We start from the raw sequence: 18,428 nt of genomic DNA, 5'->3' as shown, positions 1-18,428 counted from the left end.
AACAGTGAACTAAATGCTTGAGTCTGCCAAACTCCCTTTATGCAGTAATCAAGTCTAAGACACTAAAAATGATCATTTGGTGATGAGACTGTTTAGTGACTCAGGTGAGATTATTTGATGTTTTTGCTTGGTAACTACAATGAAAATGATTGTATGGAGACTATTTGCTGTGTGTGTGTATTTGAATTACGATTTTTTTTTTAATTTCCATAAGATTTCTTTAAAGTTATTAGTCAAAATTTCATCTCTTGTAACTTTTATTATTTTTCAGAGTTTTGAATGGTTCAATTTGGATGGGTCTTCATAGTATTTATGTGCAAACCTGTCATATTTATGATTTTTAATTCTAATAGCTTTTTACACTTCCTTTCTTTGTTTTCCTTCACCACTTGTAAGGAGTCCCAGAGTGTATTGAGTCCTCCCTGCACTAATACCGTTATGAGCCAGGCCTCAGAGAGCATGCAGTCTGAAGACTCAAGAAAACGTCCAGCTTCTGAATCCAGAAACGATGACAACAATTTAGGGTGTGTTTCCACTTGATTATAAGAAGATTGTTTTAAACAGGCTTGTATGAAGTTCTGGTTTTAGCAGAATTTAAAACCTTACAGCAGTTTGCTTTTAAGGTACAGACGGGGAAATAAATATTTTCATATTATACAGGGATCTTTCAATTAAATAACAATAGAAGCAAAGGAACCGATAGAATGTAAAACTGTGGACTTCTTAATTCTCAAACTTCTGATTTGGGCTTTCTATATACACAGTCCCTCCCTCACCAACTTGTTATTGTGAGGTATCTTCTGAGGCCCATAACCCTGGAGGTAGGAGGCTTGGAGCTTTAGTAGAAAAATTATCATGAAACTTTTCTGCTGAATAGATGTCATATGACTTGACTGTTGCCCTTCCCACTCTCCTCAGGATGTTGTAGGCTAAACTGATTTTTTTTTATCCCCTTTTTGTCATCTTAAATGTATGTTTTATTGATGACAAGTGGAAAACAGAGTACTTAACAGAAGCTTGCACATTTTTCCTTCACTTACAGAAGCTTTGAGAATATGTTATTGTGGTTATAAGATCTGTACAAGAACCTAGATAGACTGCTGTCACAATCATTCTCACTTTCTTCCATATCGCTGCACTGAAAGGTATGGAGTCCTTTGGTAGAAGAGATTCCTTGGTAGGCTTAATTCTGTCTTTGGTTCTCAGTTGAATGTGGAACAGAATTTTACATCATACTAAAATGAAGGACAAGGTCTGGGTTTTGTTTGCCTTCCACAGCTCCAAGTGAAGCAGTGCTTACTCATAGACCAAAATTTCCCTTTTCTTTTTCCTTCTGTTTTCAGTTAATGCTGGCAGCTCTGGCAGCTTTGAACTAGATCACTGACAGGAAACTTAAAAAATTTCCCTTTTTCTCCTGCTAGCTCCCTGTGTACTCCAGGAAAATATCTCACCTCTAATTGTATTCAGTCTTTCAGATCCATCTCAGAACACTCCACCACATGTTGACTGGGATTCTCAGGTAGCCTCTCCTGTTTTCGGAGCTTCTAGCAGTATGAAGAACAACTCAAGTACAAGTCATGCCCCTTGTATTTTAGATTCAGGATTGAAGCCTAATGTCAAAACCAACCTCTTCAACAATCCTTCCAGTTCCAGATCTCATAAATGCAGATCAAAATCTGAAGATGTTGCTTTTGTTGCACCACTGAATCTTGGGACTGAAATCAACTCAGTTATCAGCCAGGCTTCTATCAATAGGCAAGTGGTTGTGAACAAGAGTATTAATGAGGCTGCAACCTGTGGTGGGAACACTTGCGCAGCTAAAAATGAGGTGATCAAGAGTGATTTCCTTCTCATACACCAGAGGCAGCTAGAAAGCAGGTGTGCTAAGAGAAAGAAAGCTGAAGATGAGCATGCAATTAGCTTTGAAAAAACATCCTTCAGCAAAGAGAACTCTATGCCCTTTCGATCAGATGTTCAGCGTATTAATGGGGAACATACAGTTGATAAGCCCTTGGATCTGTCTGATCGCTTCTCGGGAGTTCGTTGTCAAGAGAAAAAACAAGAAAGTGAGGAGACCTGTAAAAACAGACTGAAACAGGTGACTCTGCATGACATTTTTTCACAGCTAGGGAAGCCTGTTCCTGAAGGTTCATCATCCTTTCAAAATGCCAACAATGAGAGCTGTTTGTTTGTCAGAGATTTACAAGAGGAATCCTATGTACGAGAGGCAATGCTGGGAAAAACATTCCCAGATAAGAAAAACCAGATCCAAACGAAAGAAGAAGTTCCTCCCTTCAGAATTGCACCACTGCAAAGTTCTGCAGAGACAGAGCAACTTTTTGATGATGTGAAGGTATGCTTTTCTGACCTTTTTTTTCCCTTCTCCTTTGAAATATCATATTTAAGTTTTGGGAAATAGTAAAATTGCAATATGTTGTTAGGTTGCCAGTGGCCATGTACCAAATAGAAAGAAAACAAGGACAGGACATGGGGAGTCTGAACCAGCATCTGTACTTCAACCAAACCCTTGTATACTATCAAAAAATAAAGTACTGCAAAGTGAGCAAGGTAACTTGATGAAAATGTTCCTTTTATTGCCCTCCACCCCTCCAGCCTGTGCTATGATTGAATAGAAGTTTTCATTACTTCCTTTCTCCCACTTTAGACACCCTCTCTATTCTGCTTCTAACTCAGTCTCATCCTATTCAGGACTTCTTAAGATCTCCTCCTGCAATTTCAGTCGGTGTCTTCCTGGCGTTCTTTTGCCACTATATAATAAAAGTGTCATTGGCATTTAGCTGTAAACTCAACAGGCTAGGAATCTTCTTTTTTCTCTTTTATTTAGCATTGTTTACTGCAGTGTGTGAATAACATACTGAAATAAAGCCTTAGGAAGTTTGAGTTTAAACTATCTGTATCAAATGCTTGAAAACTTTACATAAATGTGTAAGAATAAGCCATTTTGTTAATATTTTTCATGATTCGTGGTGATCTGTTAAAGAAATTTGTACTTTTAATGAGAATGAACAGGTGCTGCCAAATACTCTTCCTAGAAGAGTATTGTATCTTCTTTTGAATTAAGTATTGTTGTATCTTCTTTCCCATTAAGTACTCTCAGCCTGAAAACTTCTTTTTTGATCTGGGATTGTAGAATTACTGCTTCTGTACTCCTTAGCTGAGCTGTTACAGTGCATACTTTTTTTGGAAATATTTGCATTATGGATTAAAAAATCAGTCAGCAGTTGGTGTGGCATTGTAGCTTGGAATCTAAACCTTTACTTCACAGATAAATCAAGAGCCATCTCTAGAACAATGACCAGACACTTTGGTACTTTTCTGTATTCTAAGACCTGACTTTTGTCTTCTTACCTACCTAATGTCTTCCACCCAGTATTAATACTACTTGATTTACACAGTGCAGAGATTTTACCTGCAAGAGTATTTTGTGTATTACATACCTCATACAAACACAAAGGAGTGGTGTGCTCCCTGAATATGGCAAAATATGATTTACACCAAATTAGCATGTTTATTGTTTGAGAAAAATCAATCCCTAAACCTAAAAATGAATTGATAAAAGGAAAGCTGACTTTTAATTTTGTGTCCTGGTTTTTGCTAGGATAATTTTCTTCTGAGTAGCTAGAAAGCACTGTGTTTTGGTTTCAGTGTGGGATTTGTTGAGAAGAATGTTGATGAGGTACAAGGACATGGTGTTTGGGTGGTTTGCAAGTGCAGAGGACAGAGGGGGAAGTGTAGTAGTTAGCAAAGCCCAGAACTGACAGTTGGATATGCCAGTGAGATATTCCATATCGTATTACATCATGTTTAGTGTATTAACCAGGGCTGAGTGGAAAGCGGGGGGATTCTCTCAGGAATCGCTCAGGCTCACTTTTCTGGGATTGCAATTTTGGTTTCAGGGCTCCTTTTCGCTCCTACTGGGTCATTATCGGTGGGTGGAGAGCAATTGTACTCTGCATCACTTATCTATCTATCTATATATGTATATATTTATTATTATTATTATTACTATTTTAATTTTATTTTACTCTAATTATTAAGTTGTTCTTATTTCAACCTACAAGTCTCCTCACCTTTACCCCTACAATTCTCTCCCTGATTCCCTGAATGGGGGACAGGGAAGCAGGGAGGAGCTGCGAGTGGCTGTGTCTTGTTTGGCTGCCAGCTAAGTTAAACTATCGCATTTAGACACTATAGGATGCTCTTTGCAGAATTGGACTCTGATTATTTGCTTTTTTTCTCATATTCTCTGCATCCAGACCTGAAAGATAAGCTGCCTTTAGAAAACCTCCAGTGGAGCATAGACCCAGGAGCTGACCTTTCAGAGTACAAAATGGATGTTACTGTGATTGATACAAAGGTAAATTTATATAACAAGTCTGCATGTTCTATGATACTGAAACAAGCCTACAAAAGTAGTGGCATGAATTTTATTCTGGGCAGACCAAAACTACTTTCTAAAAAAAATAAAAAATAAATCCAAATTCAACTCATTTAATAACCTGTTTGCACCCTGAAATGTTTGTTTATGCATAGCACACTACAGTTATCCTAAAACATTTCCACTGTCTAGTTACATTTGATAAACTCAGCCAGGTGGCTACTTAGTGTGAAACTGATGCATTTAGGGGTGGTTTTGGGTTTCTTTTAAGACAAAAAAAAAAAAATTAAATCTCATAATTTTTCCTGTGAAAATATTCACTGTGATATCTCTTTATGTTAAGTAATAGAAAATGTGCAGATAATTACTATTGCCTTTCTTTGAGTTAGGTGCAGGGGATATCTTGAGAATTTTCCTGAAGTCTTACTTGTTTTGTCTCACTTAAAGGCTATTGTAAAATCTATTAATTTGACCAGTTTTTAATTTCTGTGTGTTTCATTGTTACTTTTTTCCTTTGTAGAATTTAACATTAAAACTTTTAAGGCATTTCTTGCCCATCAAGTAATGTAATCCAGATAAACGGTTCACATTTGAATTTCAAAAAGCATGTTATTCTCTTACCTAGATTTTATGTCTTTATCATGCAGAAAAAAAATCCAGAAAGTGTCCAAAAAGGTGGCAGTAACTGTTGTGAAAGCAGTGACACTGAGTACACCAGTTGCTTCTGAGTGCAATTGTCATGTTTGCTTTTTTTATTTAGGGTAGTTCTCAGTCAAGAATCGGAGGGGAAGTTGTTGATATGGATTATACATATGTTAGTGAAAGTGTGCTATCAAAAATGAAAAATCAAGAGCAAAACCAGGAAAGCAGTCCAAGTAAGATTCCCCCCCTGCCCTCCCCCCTGTTTGGTTGTTTGTTGTTGTTGTTTGGGGAGGAGGGGGGTGTTTTGTTTTGGTTGTTGGTTTTTTCCCCCAGAGAAGGAGAAAAGAGTAAAGAATATTTTTTTCCCTGAATGAATAGATAGCAGAAAATGGTTTGAAGTAAAAAAGCACTGATGTATTTTTGCAGGTTACAAAGATTGGTCTGTTTCCTAGTAGAATTAGTGATTAAGATTTTTTTAAATTTAGATTAAGAAAATTATAGGATTTGTGCTGAGGTAAGAGCCCATAGCTATGCTTTTACAGTGCTTAAAGAGTTAAATATTTAACCATATAATAGTTCTGATCTCACCTACAACAATCACTCCTACAACAAACAGCTTTGAAAGTTTGCTGTGTAATCTTATCAGACATTCTATGGGAAGACTAATTTAATTTTTAATGACATAGGAATAGTGTATTTAAAATAAATCCAAATGTGTTTATACCATATTTAATGTATGATAGGTGGTGAATCACAGCTGCAGGGCAGTGACTTTTAATGGTGAATTTCAGTTTTTTAAGCTGTTGCAACTTGATCACATTTCTGTAGTTTATCTCCTACCCACAGAAGAGATTTCCTTCTGCTTGGATAACTCCATAATTACAAGAACAAAAGTTTCATATATCCAGTATTAAGGTTAAAGATATATCGAAGTGATTTTGAATTAATCAAATTCTAGAAATGATGTCAAGGTGTCTTTATGAAAAGTAAATGGGCATTGGCCACATTTGAAAGATTGACAGAGAAGTTGCAGAAAGAATAAATGTATAGCTGATGTTGAGTTAGTTGTTAGTGGAGCAGGAAGTAAATGTTAGTTCTTTTGATAAACATGCAATCAAAATGCACTTTCTTAAATAGTTGAGAGACTGATTTGGATGTTCATTATGCTTTTTATAATAGGAGGAGAAAAAAAAATGAATGATACCTTAACAGAGATGTTTGATCGGACAACCCATGAAGAATATGATTCCTGCCTACCAGAAGATAGTCCTTCTGCATGTGATGAAAAAGAAACTCTTCATGATGAAGAGCAGGATAAGGGAATAACAGCAGCAAGCAAGAAACTAAAGAGTGGGATATAATTTGTTTTGTCTTTATTAGCCTGGTTAAACTACAGAAGCTGATTTGAAATCAGGCTCTGTTCTCTAGGAACGAATATGCCAAATAAACTATCAGTTTGTTTTTCATAGATTCCTGGGAAAATTTATTCTTTGTAAGAACATAAACAAATATGAAAATTATTTTGGTAGTTCATTTATATAGCCACCACACATGTGTGGTGGGATGTGTAACGGGAGTTGGTATAGGAGTTGTACAGCAAAGTGACTCTTACAGGAAACACCAGTTTTGGGCTACAGATTACTTGCTTCCTTTCTTCTCCCTATCCTATGTTTTTATAGATATATATATATATATATATCTCTCAAAGATTTTGCAGTATTTTGTATTTTAAGCAACCTTTCCTTTGCTATTTTGCTCATCTTTTTTAGTTGTCTCACTGCTGTTTTTGTTCGACTTCAGTAATGCTGTTTGATCTCTGGTTCAATCAATTCTATATTATTTTTAGTTATTTTTATCTGTTAGAATCTGTTGTCTCAGACTGAATGTACATGGCATTTTTTAATTTCTTAATAGCTGGCTAACAATTTTACAAATGTTTCTCCAGGCAGTCTGTTAACCTTATATGATATGTAATTTTTTTGTTTTGCATGTATGTTTACAGAACATGAGGATAAACAAGATAAAGCCAAGCAGAAAGCTTTTGTGGAGCCATATTTCAAAAGTGATGAAAGGTAATTTAGTTTGTTCTGTATAGGTATTTTAAGGCTCTTTATATCCTGCCTATAGGGAACTTGTTCTTCCATAAAATAAACATGTTTGTGTGTAACATACTAGTGGCTGAAAATACATGGGTAAAAGTTCTATTGAAAGATCTATTGAATTAGATGAAAGCCTTGGATAAAAGCTGGGGTAGGAGGAAAAAAAATACATACATTGAGATGCTTGCCTGTCACATTTGCTGAAGAGAAGGGATTGCCTCTTCTGCTTTTTATAATTTTATTGAATGCAGTATTTTGTAATCTGTGTTGTTTCTTGTAGACATGTGGTCATGCATGAGTTTATGAGCAAAGAGCCTGTGGGTTGCTTGTACAAATAAAAGCCTTTCCTTCTCTGGCAATATTTCCCCTTCCTCTAGGCAGTAAATGAGTAATGTTTAACAACTGTGTCTCTTAGTGCTTCCTCTGTTGCCTTTCTGTATAATCATAACTGGTAGTCTGAATCTGCATTTCATAATGATACCAAGCCCTTCAGTTAAATAGTTGTTAGCTTATTTTTTACCTCAGTGTATGTTTTCCTTGTAGAGGAAAACTTTCTTACTGTTTTGTGAGCAGGTAAGTTGAAAAGAATCTGTTCTGTTCTTGAAGCCCAACATATGTTCCTCCTGCAGAAATCGATGCAAGCATAACTGTGTCTCAGACAAAATAAATATTCTGCAGAACACCTATATTTGAGTAATTTTGCTCTTTCACAATATGAAAAGCCATAATAATGAGACACGCATCTCTGGTTATGTAGAAGACCATATTACATTCTAAAAATCCCAGAACTGTTTAATTACAAAAATAGTCCTATTCAGCTATGAAATTCAGTATGATTGGGTTTTGCAGGTATTTTCTGATATTTTTTCTTTTCTTGAGACTTTCCTTCATTGTGTTCTAAAAACTGGAAATTTCCAGGCATGTAGAAGAAATAAATGTACTATCATGTGAAAACATTTTTGTTTTTCAGAAAGAATACTGTGTTAGATTTTCCTCATATTGAGGTTATTAGAAAAAAAGAAGAAAGAAGAAAATTGCTTGGCCATACTTGTAAGGAATGTGAAATAGTAAGTAGTGCTTTAAAATTTGGTCAGTCTTCAGTTCACCTAACTCCGCTAGTATCTAAGTGCTAAAGTGCTGTTGAAATTGTGAATCTGGTTGCATCATCATCGGTACCTATAGTGGCAGAGAAGTAAGTGTTTACCAAAGCTGTTTTACTAAGTTTTGGATTGGTTTGTTTGTTTTTAACTGTAGTAACTGCATATAATTTAGAAAGTCTTAAATTTTTTTTGTGTATCTGTATGATAGAAACTTCTCACGTAGAATCATAGAATGGTTTGGGTTGGAAAGGACCTTAAAGATCATCTAGTTCCAACCCCCCTGCTGTGGAGAGGGTTGCCAACCACTAGATCATGGTTCCAGTAAGATTTTTGTTAATAAAAAGTATGTTAGCTAGTCAAAGAATGACTACAAGTTTCTAAACTTTAGCTCAAAGCTCTACTGAAATTTACAGGTACTGGAGTAAGTAAGTTCTATGTCCTGTTGTACCTATGTATACATATATCTTGATTTGGAAGTTTTTTTTCCCTTGTTTTCTGGGGTGTCTGCATTTTCAGATAATTGCACCAGCACAGGTGCCAATGTCTACAAAAGCATGCAAAAATGTTTACATTAGCAGGTTAAGTAGTATGAAATCTTAGGCTTCACATTACACATTTTTTCCTCCTTTCCAAATTACTAAACTTCTTTCAGATACTAGGTATAGAGATAAAATATTGAAGTAATTACATGTGTAATAAGGACATAGTTCATTTGGTCATTAATAGACTTTCAGGCTGGAGTTAATTAGGCGATGATTTAATACTTGGACTTGCCAGAAGTGTGGATTAATGGCTGAATAACGCTGGGTTCCCTAGATTTTTTTTTTTTTCCACTTAATTTCCACACCTATATGGAACCAACATTTTTCATAGATTCTCCTGCTATTCATTTTATAGTCAAGTCACCTTTACTTAGCTTAAGAAATGTAATAAAGTATATTTTTAACAAAAACACATTCCTGAAAAATAGCTTTGGTAAAACTCAATAAATACAAATGATTAAGTTTTACAGTCAGCTATAAATACTACTTTCAAAAATATGTTTGATTTAAAGAGTTTGAAAGAAAACAAGATGTTGGGGAAAAAGCAAAAGAAGCCAAACTTTCAGTCTATTTATTGGCCCAAGAGCCATGTGTTAAGTGTTTTAATTTCCTGTCTCTGTAAGTTACAGATCTTCTCTCAGCAAATCCATTTCTTGTTTATTTCTGACAGGTTAGAGTGGTAACTATGGTGTTTGAAAACATTTACAGCTCCAATTTTACAATATTAGATTTCTACAGTAAACTTCAGAAAAGTTTGGATTTGTTGTTGGTTTTGGTTTTGAGGTGTTTTGGGGGGTTTGGGGGGTTTTTGTTGGTTTGGTTTTTTTTTTAAGTTTGGAATGTGTGGGATGCTTGGCTGTGTCATAGCACCACAGTAAAACTAGCTTTGTATGAAACGCCTGTGGAAGAAGGGAGTATTAGACAAAGCATAAATGATGCTTTAAAAACGTCTTGGCTTACTTATTGGTCTTATGAGCTTGAAAAGCCTCCAAAGTCTAAGGCAATATTTGGGGAGTAGGTAGAGATCAGTAAATTGTTTCTGGCTGTGTGCTAAAGCAGAATGAGTGGGGAGAATTACCTGTCCTTTTAAGATGTGAGAGATTCGGTAGAGATAGGTTAATGGTTGGACTTGATGATCTTAAAGGTCTTTTCCAACCACTGTGATACTATGATTCTGTGATTTAATTTCTGCACGTGCTGTGGCAGACTGATATCAAAATCCTTTATAAGTCCTTACCTTAAAACTTTGTAGAAGCATCTCATTCACTTTAGAGTGTAGAACATTTGATAAGAGGTCTTGTTTTAGTTTGTTATGACTTGGTGATGCAATCAGAGAAAGGCTGCGTGCAGGAGTTACTGGTTTGTTAGTGTGGTTATTGAGTCTAGCTACAATTTACATAAGTAGGGGAATCAGTCGGGTGTTTTTATATACAGTTAGATTACAGAAATTGCTCTGTAAGTAACTTTGTGCTAAGCTAACGAGAACATTTTGAGGGTTTGTTCTCTTTTTATAGAGAATTGTAGAGTTCTGGAAACAATTATTTTACAGTGAAGATACTGCAGAATGAGATTTTGCTTATCTTTTCACACATGGAAAAGCCTAGCTCGAATGTTTTATGTGGGTTGAAAATGCTATAGATAGTGAGATCAATCTAGAAAACAGCTGAGAGTTCTTTTTGCTCTTCAGCAGGCATATATGTAACTTTCTCATTGTTTGTCAACACTAATTGATTTCTAAACAAGCCAGAATAAAAAGAAGTTACTTTCTAATTCATTTTGAATACATACTTAGCTTGATTATTGATTGGTCTTTTTATTTTGTGTTCCTACAAAACTGTACTGTATTTTTCATTGTTTGATCCATAAATATTCCTCACCAATCATAAACATTTCAATTCCAAAAAAGATGCAGCACACTGCAAAATTTATTAGGCTGATTTCTAAAATTCCAGGCTATTTAAATGAAAAACAGAAGGTGCACTGCTAATTATCCTTAAAGAAGATTCAGCTATTAATCTTTTTGGTTTACATAGATACCGTAGAATTCTTATAATTAATTTTGTTGAGTTAACACCATATAATTTCTTACCTTCTATTGGTGAAAATTGATGTGTACTAAATGATAATTACCCATTCCTCTTCTTTCATTAGTCTCTAGATCTTTATCTGAGTGACACAGACGTTTTTCCAGCTGGGTCTCTCAAGTCCAGCTGCATTAAGTGACTGTACTCTATCAGATTCAATCCTCAAGCTACTGATACCCACAGAAGTTCTGGGCTTGGCACAGGCTTTTTCCTGTTTAAGTGAACATTGTGAAAGTGGCAAACATTTTCAAACTAAGTGTCTCCAAATTCAGTGACTGAAAGGGGTTCTGCTGTCAAGAGTGTGGGAGTATCCTGGGCTTATACAGAGTGTATTTTGGAGAACCTTTTACTAGGGGCTTATAACAATTCCTGAATATTATCATTGGAACTGGCAGTTTATTTTATCCTGTGTGCCAGGACTTTGTAGCAGACAGACCAGTAATCTGAAATTTTTGGGTACAACCTGCTGACAACCTGAATTTCTGTTCTTGACCAGGAGACCCTCGTGTTACTAGATCAGATTCCTGAATTAATAAGGGCTTGGGAAGCAGAATGTGTTCTGGTGCCACAGTTGTAGAATGGCAAGAAATCTGAATTGATGTTGGGAGGGGGGAGAAAATGTACCTCAGTTTCAGGCAGAGCTGCAGTTTCCACAGACTACAGAATGACGAAGTGAAACAAGTCTGCTTTTCCTAGTTCATGCAGTTTTGTCACTTGACATGTGCAGAGCTGTGATTATTCTTTTCTGTACAATCATCCAAATTTGTCTCTCGTGATATTTTGGAGGAGGATTTTTATGCCTATTTTATACTTTGTCTGCCATCTGGTAGGAAAAAAGCAATTTATTAGTGCAATTTATGATTCCAAGTAAGTAAATCCTACTAGTAGTTGGAGACAGGAAGTAATTGCTATTTACGGAGGTATTTTGTTCCTTTCCTGATTTCCCCAGTCTAGATCAATTTCTAGCTGATTGAATGAGGTTTTAAACTTTAGTTTACCTTTTTAAATTGTAACACTATCATTTCAGTAGAATTGTTTCACCACTTTTATGGTCAGGTTTCTTGTTCAATCCAGACTGTGATTGCTGGCTTGCCACTTGAATCAAACAGTGCATTCACTTTGAAAATGTTTTGGCACTCTGGTATCTAAGTGCCACATCGCTATTTTTAGGAGATGATGACTAGAATCACAAATTAAAATGGTAGAAAACTGCATAAAAAAAACCCCTTGTCTTTCTATGATGCTACTCATGGGAACACCCAGCAAAAAAGTTTGAAGAGCGTATCTACTTTTCTCAGTGCAGCCTCCAGTACAGCTGCCAGGGATGAAAGAGTAGCCAGCTAATTTACTATATACTCTAGAAAATGCCCAGCTAGCAGATAGTTTCTGGAGTCCCAGTGTTAGTCAGCTAATTAAACTAGCTCTTTATTTACTCCTAATTTGAGGGTAATAAAGTAGGAAGCATTTTGACTTTTACTACTGTAAATTTAGACACTGGAAATAATTCTGCAGCATGGATTTTGTAGTGTATTTTTTCACTTTTCTGTTTTATTTGTAAATGCAAGCCGAAATTTAGTTTATTAGAAAATTCCCATCTATTTAAACACCTGTGATGTTTAGCTTTGTAAAATCAGTCAGTAAAACTGTTGACATAAGTAATTGTACATGTGCTGAAACCTTGTATGTATGGTATGTTAAAAGATATAAAGCTAACAAACTTGCCACCATAAGGTTATACTTAATCTGTAAATTCAGTAAGCTTTTAGGATAATGGCCAGGTGTTTGTCATTTGGATAATAAATCTCTACTCTTGGCTATCCTCACCGCTATTTTTAGATAACTGTGTTAATAAACAGTGATTGGCAATGTCATTGTGTAAAGCAGTTGCTCTTTAGGTATGAATTTGTTAACTTGGATTTTTTTTTTTTCCCCCCCCTCTAACATTCAGTATTATGCAGACATTCCAGAAGAAGAGAGAGAGAAGAAACTAGCTTCCTGTTCGAGACACAGATTTCGCTACATTCCTCCAAATACTCCTGAAAATTTCTGGGAGGTTGGATTTCCTTCCACCCAAACTTGTGTGGAAAGAGGTTTGTGCAAAAAAAGGATTAGAAAGCACTTTTTAAAGCTGATTTTTTTATTTTCTGAAATGGTTCCCTGAAATTATCTCTATGTCATAAAGCAGCATTTCTCACCCAGTCTTGCTGAGGTCTCTTTACTTATCAGTAGCCATTATTTTGAATAAATATTGTATTTTTTTTAGCAGCTCCTGTACTACTAAGAAGAAGGGAATATAAGGAAACTTTTCTTAGAGCATAGATAGAGAAGGCAGAAATAATTGTGGTTTTTGTAGAACTTAATTAAAACCCTACATGTCTTTGAACCAAAGCAAGAATTGGGTCAGCATTTTCAGAGAGATGGTACTTACTGAGGAAACACAGGCAGCACTGTTGGTGTCCTTGATCTATATCTTTAGAGCTCCATAATACCACATGATAATGGAAATGTTGAAGGTAGGCTGTGATTAGTTTTTAATACACATAGCCTGTTTGTTAGTGACACTCAAAAGCAGTTTTGGGTTGGTTTGCTTGGGTTTGGGGGGGAGAGGGTGGGTTGATTCCTCTTCACACATAAGATTGTTCTTTCCTAAATAGTTCTTCTAAATCCTAGAGCTTGGTATATAAATGAGCTTTTACTAATGATGTTAAAACATGGTGAGTTTGTAGGGTACTATATGTACATTTCTTTAGGAGTGATGAAACTCTGAGGTAGGAATCCTATATGAACTCTGAGTTACTTATATCTTTATTTGTGCATATGTTATTAACTGTGAAGCATTAATCTTCATTTATTTTTATCTGTTCGTGTAACAGTTGCAGGTCAGGTATAGGAAATGTAGCCAGAGATGTGTATGTGTTCTTGTGTGACAGTCTTGCAGTATCGTCCCTAATCTTTCTGAACAGGGAGCCTTGATTTTTAGGGACTTGCATAACTTCCGTAATGCAAATCATGCTGCTTAATCAAGATATACTGTGTCGAGTTATTTAAATTTGAAGCTGTATTTCCAATGAATATGTGTATTTCAAACACGCTGTTTAGAACTTTAAGCCTCTCCCCCATTGTGGGGGACAAACATCAAATTTGCTCTTGAAGCCCTAGTCAAGTTCCCCCATCTTAAATATCCAATGCAAAGGGTTAAGCTAGTCACAGAATTTGCAGGCCATTAAAATTCCTTGGGCTTGGTTAGGCTTCAGGAAAATGGTTCTTTTTTCCTGTCAGTTTGTCTCTGGTATCACATAAGGAAAAGTGAATCCCTCAGTCGAGCTAGCCAGCACCTCCAGAATGCTGCTGAATCGCTGCTTCCTTTGTGAGTAGTCTCTTTACTCTCTCATGTATCCAGTTACACAGGGCGTGGCTGAGGCTAATCCATTCCTCCTTTACCTTAAGTAATGAGAGAGAGTTCTCACCACTCTAGAACTGCCCTTGGTTCTTGATCATTATCCTTCAAGCTGGAAAAATTGTAGTCCTTACTCTTCCAACCTGGTTGCCTCTTTCCTGTTCCAGCCGAAGAGAAAGCTGGTCTAAACTAGGCATGTCCATTTATAACTTCAGGTGATGGAGATATCCTGTGAGGGGGATTGTCTGTTACTACCCATTTGGAATCTGCTTGCAGCCTTGTTAAAATTAGCTTCTTGGCTGTCTCCTTGTTCTGCTAGACTAAGCTGTTCAGTTGTAAATGGTCCTCAACAGCATATCAGATGCAGACTTTAGATCAGCCCTTTCTTGGTAAAAAGTCATGTTATACAGAGTACAGCAAGAACACGAAACATGAGAGAGAGTTCCATGATGAGCAATTGCAGCTGTCACTCCGAAGCGGTGGGGTACAAAGGATGTCTTTTCTACTTCTTATTGGTATCCTGAACCTATTGAGGTTTGTGTTGTTTTGGGGTTTTTTTTTAAATGAGTTGCATAGAGAGCATTTTCCAAGTATGAAGTAGGAATCTGCTGCTCTCACTTCAGTGGACATTAGTGCTGATAAACAGTAAGGGTTTGACAAAAGCCAGGTGCTGTAACTGATTTGCCTAAAATGTCTGCTTACTATCAGTGTTAGCTAAGTTGCACATGTTATAGAAATCTTCTATACACTTTTCTTATCAAAGAGCTTTCAAGGTGTGTTTGATCCATAGGTTTGTGTTTGGCTTTTTCCAGATGGACAAGTCTTTAATAAATTAAGAATGCCCTCAAAAGTGAAGGATGTACTGTTTAGACCCGCAGAGCACATGTGCCTAAAGTTTCCTAGTACTAGGAAATACATTTTTTTAAACTTATTTTTATTAGTCAACTGAATTTGCAGTACTTACATACTTTGTTATTCTTATGTAAAATCTTCTGTAGCAAAGAGAATGAAAAATGCAATTTTGTTTTGAATAGGTGAACAATTAATAGTTTTCATTCTCCTCTTCAGTATTATCTGCCTGTATTGCATTACTATGCAGTCATCTCCTAGAAAGCAGCTGAGTGTTGTCATTAGTGATATTGCACCCTGGGATCTCTAACTTTTTGTCAAATGAGAACCGTTTGTCGCAAAAAAAAAATTGAGGGCAGACAAGATTAAGCTGAAGTTATGTATGTATATATTGTATTTCTTACCCCAGATTTGTTCTTATTCCTTTAAGGATATATTAAAGAGGATCTTGCTCCCTGTCAACGTCCAAAAAGACGGCAGCCTTATGCCGTGATGTTTTCTCCAAAAGGCAAAGAGCAGAAGACATAAAGGATGGGGAAATAAGGCACACCAACTTGAGGAGTATCTTTCCTGTCCTTAGATATTTATAGTTAATATAAACTTGAAATAAAGAACTGTGTTTTCCACAATGATAGATAAATCTTTCCATTAAATATGTAAATTTTATAAAATTCATTTGAAAATCTGATGTACCAAGAAACAAAACTATTTAATGTACGTTTGTTTCATATTGTGTTAATACATTTTGTATTAATTTTTGCACCTGTCAGACAATGAGTCTCCCTTTTTTTTTTTTTTTCTTTGAAGTCAACAGTTAAAATTCCAGGAAATCCTATCTAAACTCTGTGTCAGTGAGTAACTGCTTTGAAGCCACTGAAATGAGTTGTACTTGCAAGGTCTAAATGCTGGTCGATGGGAACAGAAATGCAGATTTTGTAGGGTGTTTTTATTTTGCACTGGATTTTTTTTATATAGCCTTTCTCTTTTGGCAATAATGGTTACAACTACTTGTAATAAAGCTGTATTAAATATGAAACATCTCTACTGTTAATAGTTTGGAGGTATGAAAACCACACAGTGTAAGTGTCCTTCTTAAATTTTGGCATTAAATGATAGCACCGTGTTTTCCTCAGTGTTTAAATTAGAATATCCACTGTTTTGTTTTGTTTTGTATTTTTTTCCTTAATTTGGATCTGTTTATATATGTGTCCCATTTATTGCTAGAGATAAGCATTGTTATTTCTAAATTTGGGTGACAGCTATGCATGGAGTTCTCCTAGGTGATGACCACGCTGTCCACTAGATTATGAAGGATTTTCCAGAGGTATTTTAAATTATTTTTTGTAGCAGGGGATATAGTTTCATACTTGCATTTGGAGCCTAAGAGCATACAGTATCACAGAGGCAGGGTAATGCTTTTACATAGGTAGGCAGGCCAAAGAACACTGTAAAATACTTAGGAATAAAGTAGCATTCTAGAACAGAGTAAAATGTTCAAGCAGCATACAGTCAGAGTTGGTTTCAACCAGTGAGAATTCTCTTTAAAAAGAGATCGTAAAGCAAGCAACTATTTAAATGCCTTAAACCAAAATAAAATAATAGAAAGTACAGATACTTTTTTTTTTTTCATTTTAAAAGTATATTTGCTTTCTATTCTTGTATTTTTATATATATATATATATATGTGTGTGTGTGTGTGTGTATAAAAAAAGTATGTCTTTAAAGACTTGGTGCATACAACCATTTAATTCCAGGTGTAGTTATACAAGAATGGCAGTAGGTTCTGCTGGTGGAGAGCTTATGGCATGTGCCTAAAAAGAAAGCTAAAAAAATGTGATTAATTTAACTGTAACACAAAGTAACAAAATCCTTTTAGGTTGAAATCACAGACCTTGCAGAAAAATAGAGAGGGTGTATCACAAGGCATTGTTCCCATCCTACCTGCTTAGCTGATTGATTTGCTTTAGCATTTCACAGGGATATATCCTAAGGAATAGCAAAGGCATAAAGCCAAATAACAATGAAAATCTTTAGCTGTTCATATATATACTAACGCATACCGAAAATAAATGTTTACACACTGTAAAAGTTCATTTATTGGAGCAGGTAGTCAAAGAATCTGTGCCAAGGTAAGTCTAGTTTCCTGAAAATTAGAAAACTTTGAAGAAAAGAGGTGCTGCCAAAAAGGTGGAATTCTTGCAGGTAACTTGAAAAATGTTTTAAGACAACTATTACATGCTCTGAATAGATATTTATCTGACAAAGGAAGTAAGGTAGGAGGCTGCTTTTAACTAGGAAGAACCTTTACAAAGTAGAAGTTATGTCCACAAAAAGAAAAGTGAAGGCACATTGTAACTCATCAAATGTAAAATTTGCTATAAAGTAGGCTATATGAAAAAGTTTATTTAAAAATTAATTATAAATCCTATTTTTAAGAACAATCAGAAAGAGCAAACTTCACAGTAAGTTGGTAGAGTGAATGATCAAACAATAATGGGAACATTTAAAGGTACAGCAACACAAGTGGGGATTTTTGTACTGATGTTTGTTTTGGGAGTACCTAAGAACCTTTCTTTGCAGGGAGGGTGGGAAGAGCTGTTGTAAATCGAAATGGCAGAGAAGGTCAATAAAATGAGTGTCAGGAAGCTGCTGGGACCGGAGTCTACTCCCATGGACTCAAAAGTGAGAGAAAAAACTGCTAGCTCCCTCACTAGTGTGGAACTTGTCACTTATAGCAGCTTTGATGGGCAAGGAGTAAAGTGACAATTCTGCCATCAGACTTTAAAAAAGACTCCAAGGCGATCAGTGGAGCTGCAGCCTGGTAAGTTTTATGGAGTATTGGAAACAGTGGGCTAATTCATACGAGTATAATGAACAGGATTTTCAGATCTATAGGTAGATATAATGTGAAAAGTTGACAGTTTTTAAAGGCAAGTCATTCTGATGGTCTTTACAGACTCTTCGAAGGTGTCAAAGCATGATTCATCTGACCACTTGAACCAGCCTGTCAGGGTATAAAAGGAAAAGTTCTCTCCTAGACTATGCCTGGTCCATAAAGGTCCATAAATCACAACGGCGAGAGGGAATTACAGTGGAGTTCTGCTAGGACCCCCTTCATTTGACCTTTTTATAAGTGTTTTGAAAAGTTGGTTAAATTATTTACTGTGCAAAGTGTAACTGGAATGTAGAAAGGAAGGGGAGAATTTGCAAAGCAGAAGGTCAGATTCAATCCAAAAAGGAGACACAGATGAAGGGGTGTGATAGATGCCAATGAAGTCATGAAGTGTGGAAGCAGTGAGTAGGAAGAGTTACTAAG

The 18,428-nt window shown here is 35.9% G+C and overlaps 1 protein-coding gene across 1 annotated transcript in view; it reads left to right on the top strand.

The window, feature by feature from the left end:
- RBBP8 (RB binding protein 8, endonuclease) overlaps window positions 1–15,878 on the top strand; it is a 34,009-nt gene extending 18,131 nt beyond the window's left edge. The window contains exons 9-18 of the mRNA XM_010172732.1: window positions 397–524; window positions 1,468–2,353; window positions 2,442–2,568; window positions 4,278–4,378; window positions 5,160–5,274; window positions 6,221–6,391; window positions 7,044–7,113; window positions 8,111–8,207; window positions 12,815–12,956; window positions 15,543–15,878. Coding sequence (XP_010171034.1) covers window positions 397–524; window positions 1,468–2,353; window positions 2,442–2,568; window positions 4,278–4,378; window positions 5,160–5,274; window positions 6,221–6,391; window positions 7,044–7,113; window positions 8,111–8,207; window positions 12,815–12,956; window positions 15,543–15,640 — 1,935 coding nt within the window. The 3' untranslated portion in view covers window positions 15,641–15,878. The remainder of the gene's footprint in view (window positions 1–396; window positions 525–1,467; window positions 2,354–2,441; window positions 2,569–4,277; window positions 4,379–5,159; window positions 5,275–6,220; window positions 6,392–7,043; window positions 7,114–8,110; window positions 8,208–12,814; window positions 12,957–15,542) is intronic.
- The last annotated feature ends 2,550 nt before the right edge of the window (window positions 15,879–18,428 follow it).

This window comes from Antrostomus carolinensis, unplaced genomic scaffold, assembly GCF_000700745.2.
Source record: "Antrostomus carolinensis isolate BGI_N321 unplaced genomic scaffold, ASM70074v2 scaffold24467, whole genome shotgun sequence".
NCBI classification, from domain to species: Eukaryota; Metazoa; Chordata; class Aves; order Caprimulgiformes; family Caprimulgidae; genus Antrostomus; species Antrostomus carolinensis.
The sequence above is the reverse complement of the archived record's forward strand: the minus strand, read 5'-3'. Positions and strand labels throughout refer to the sequence as shown.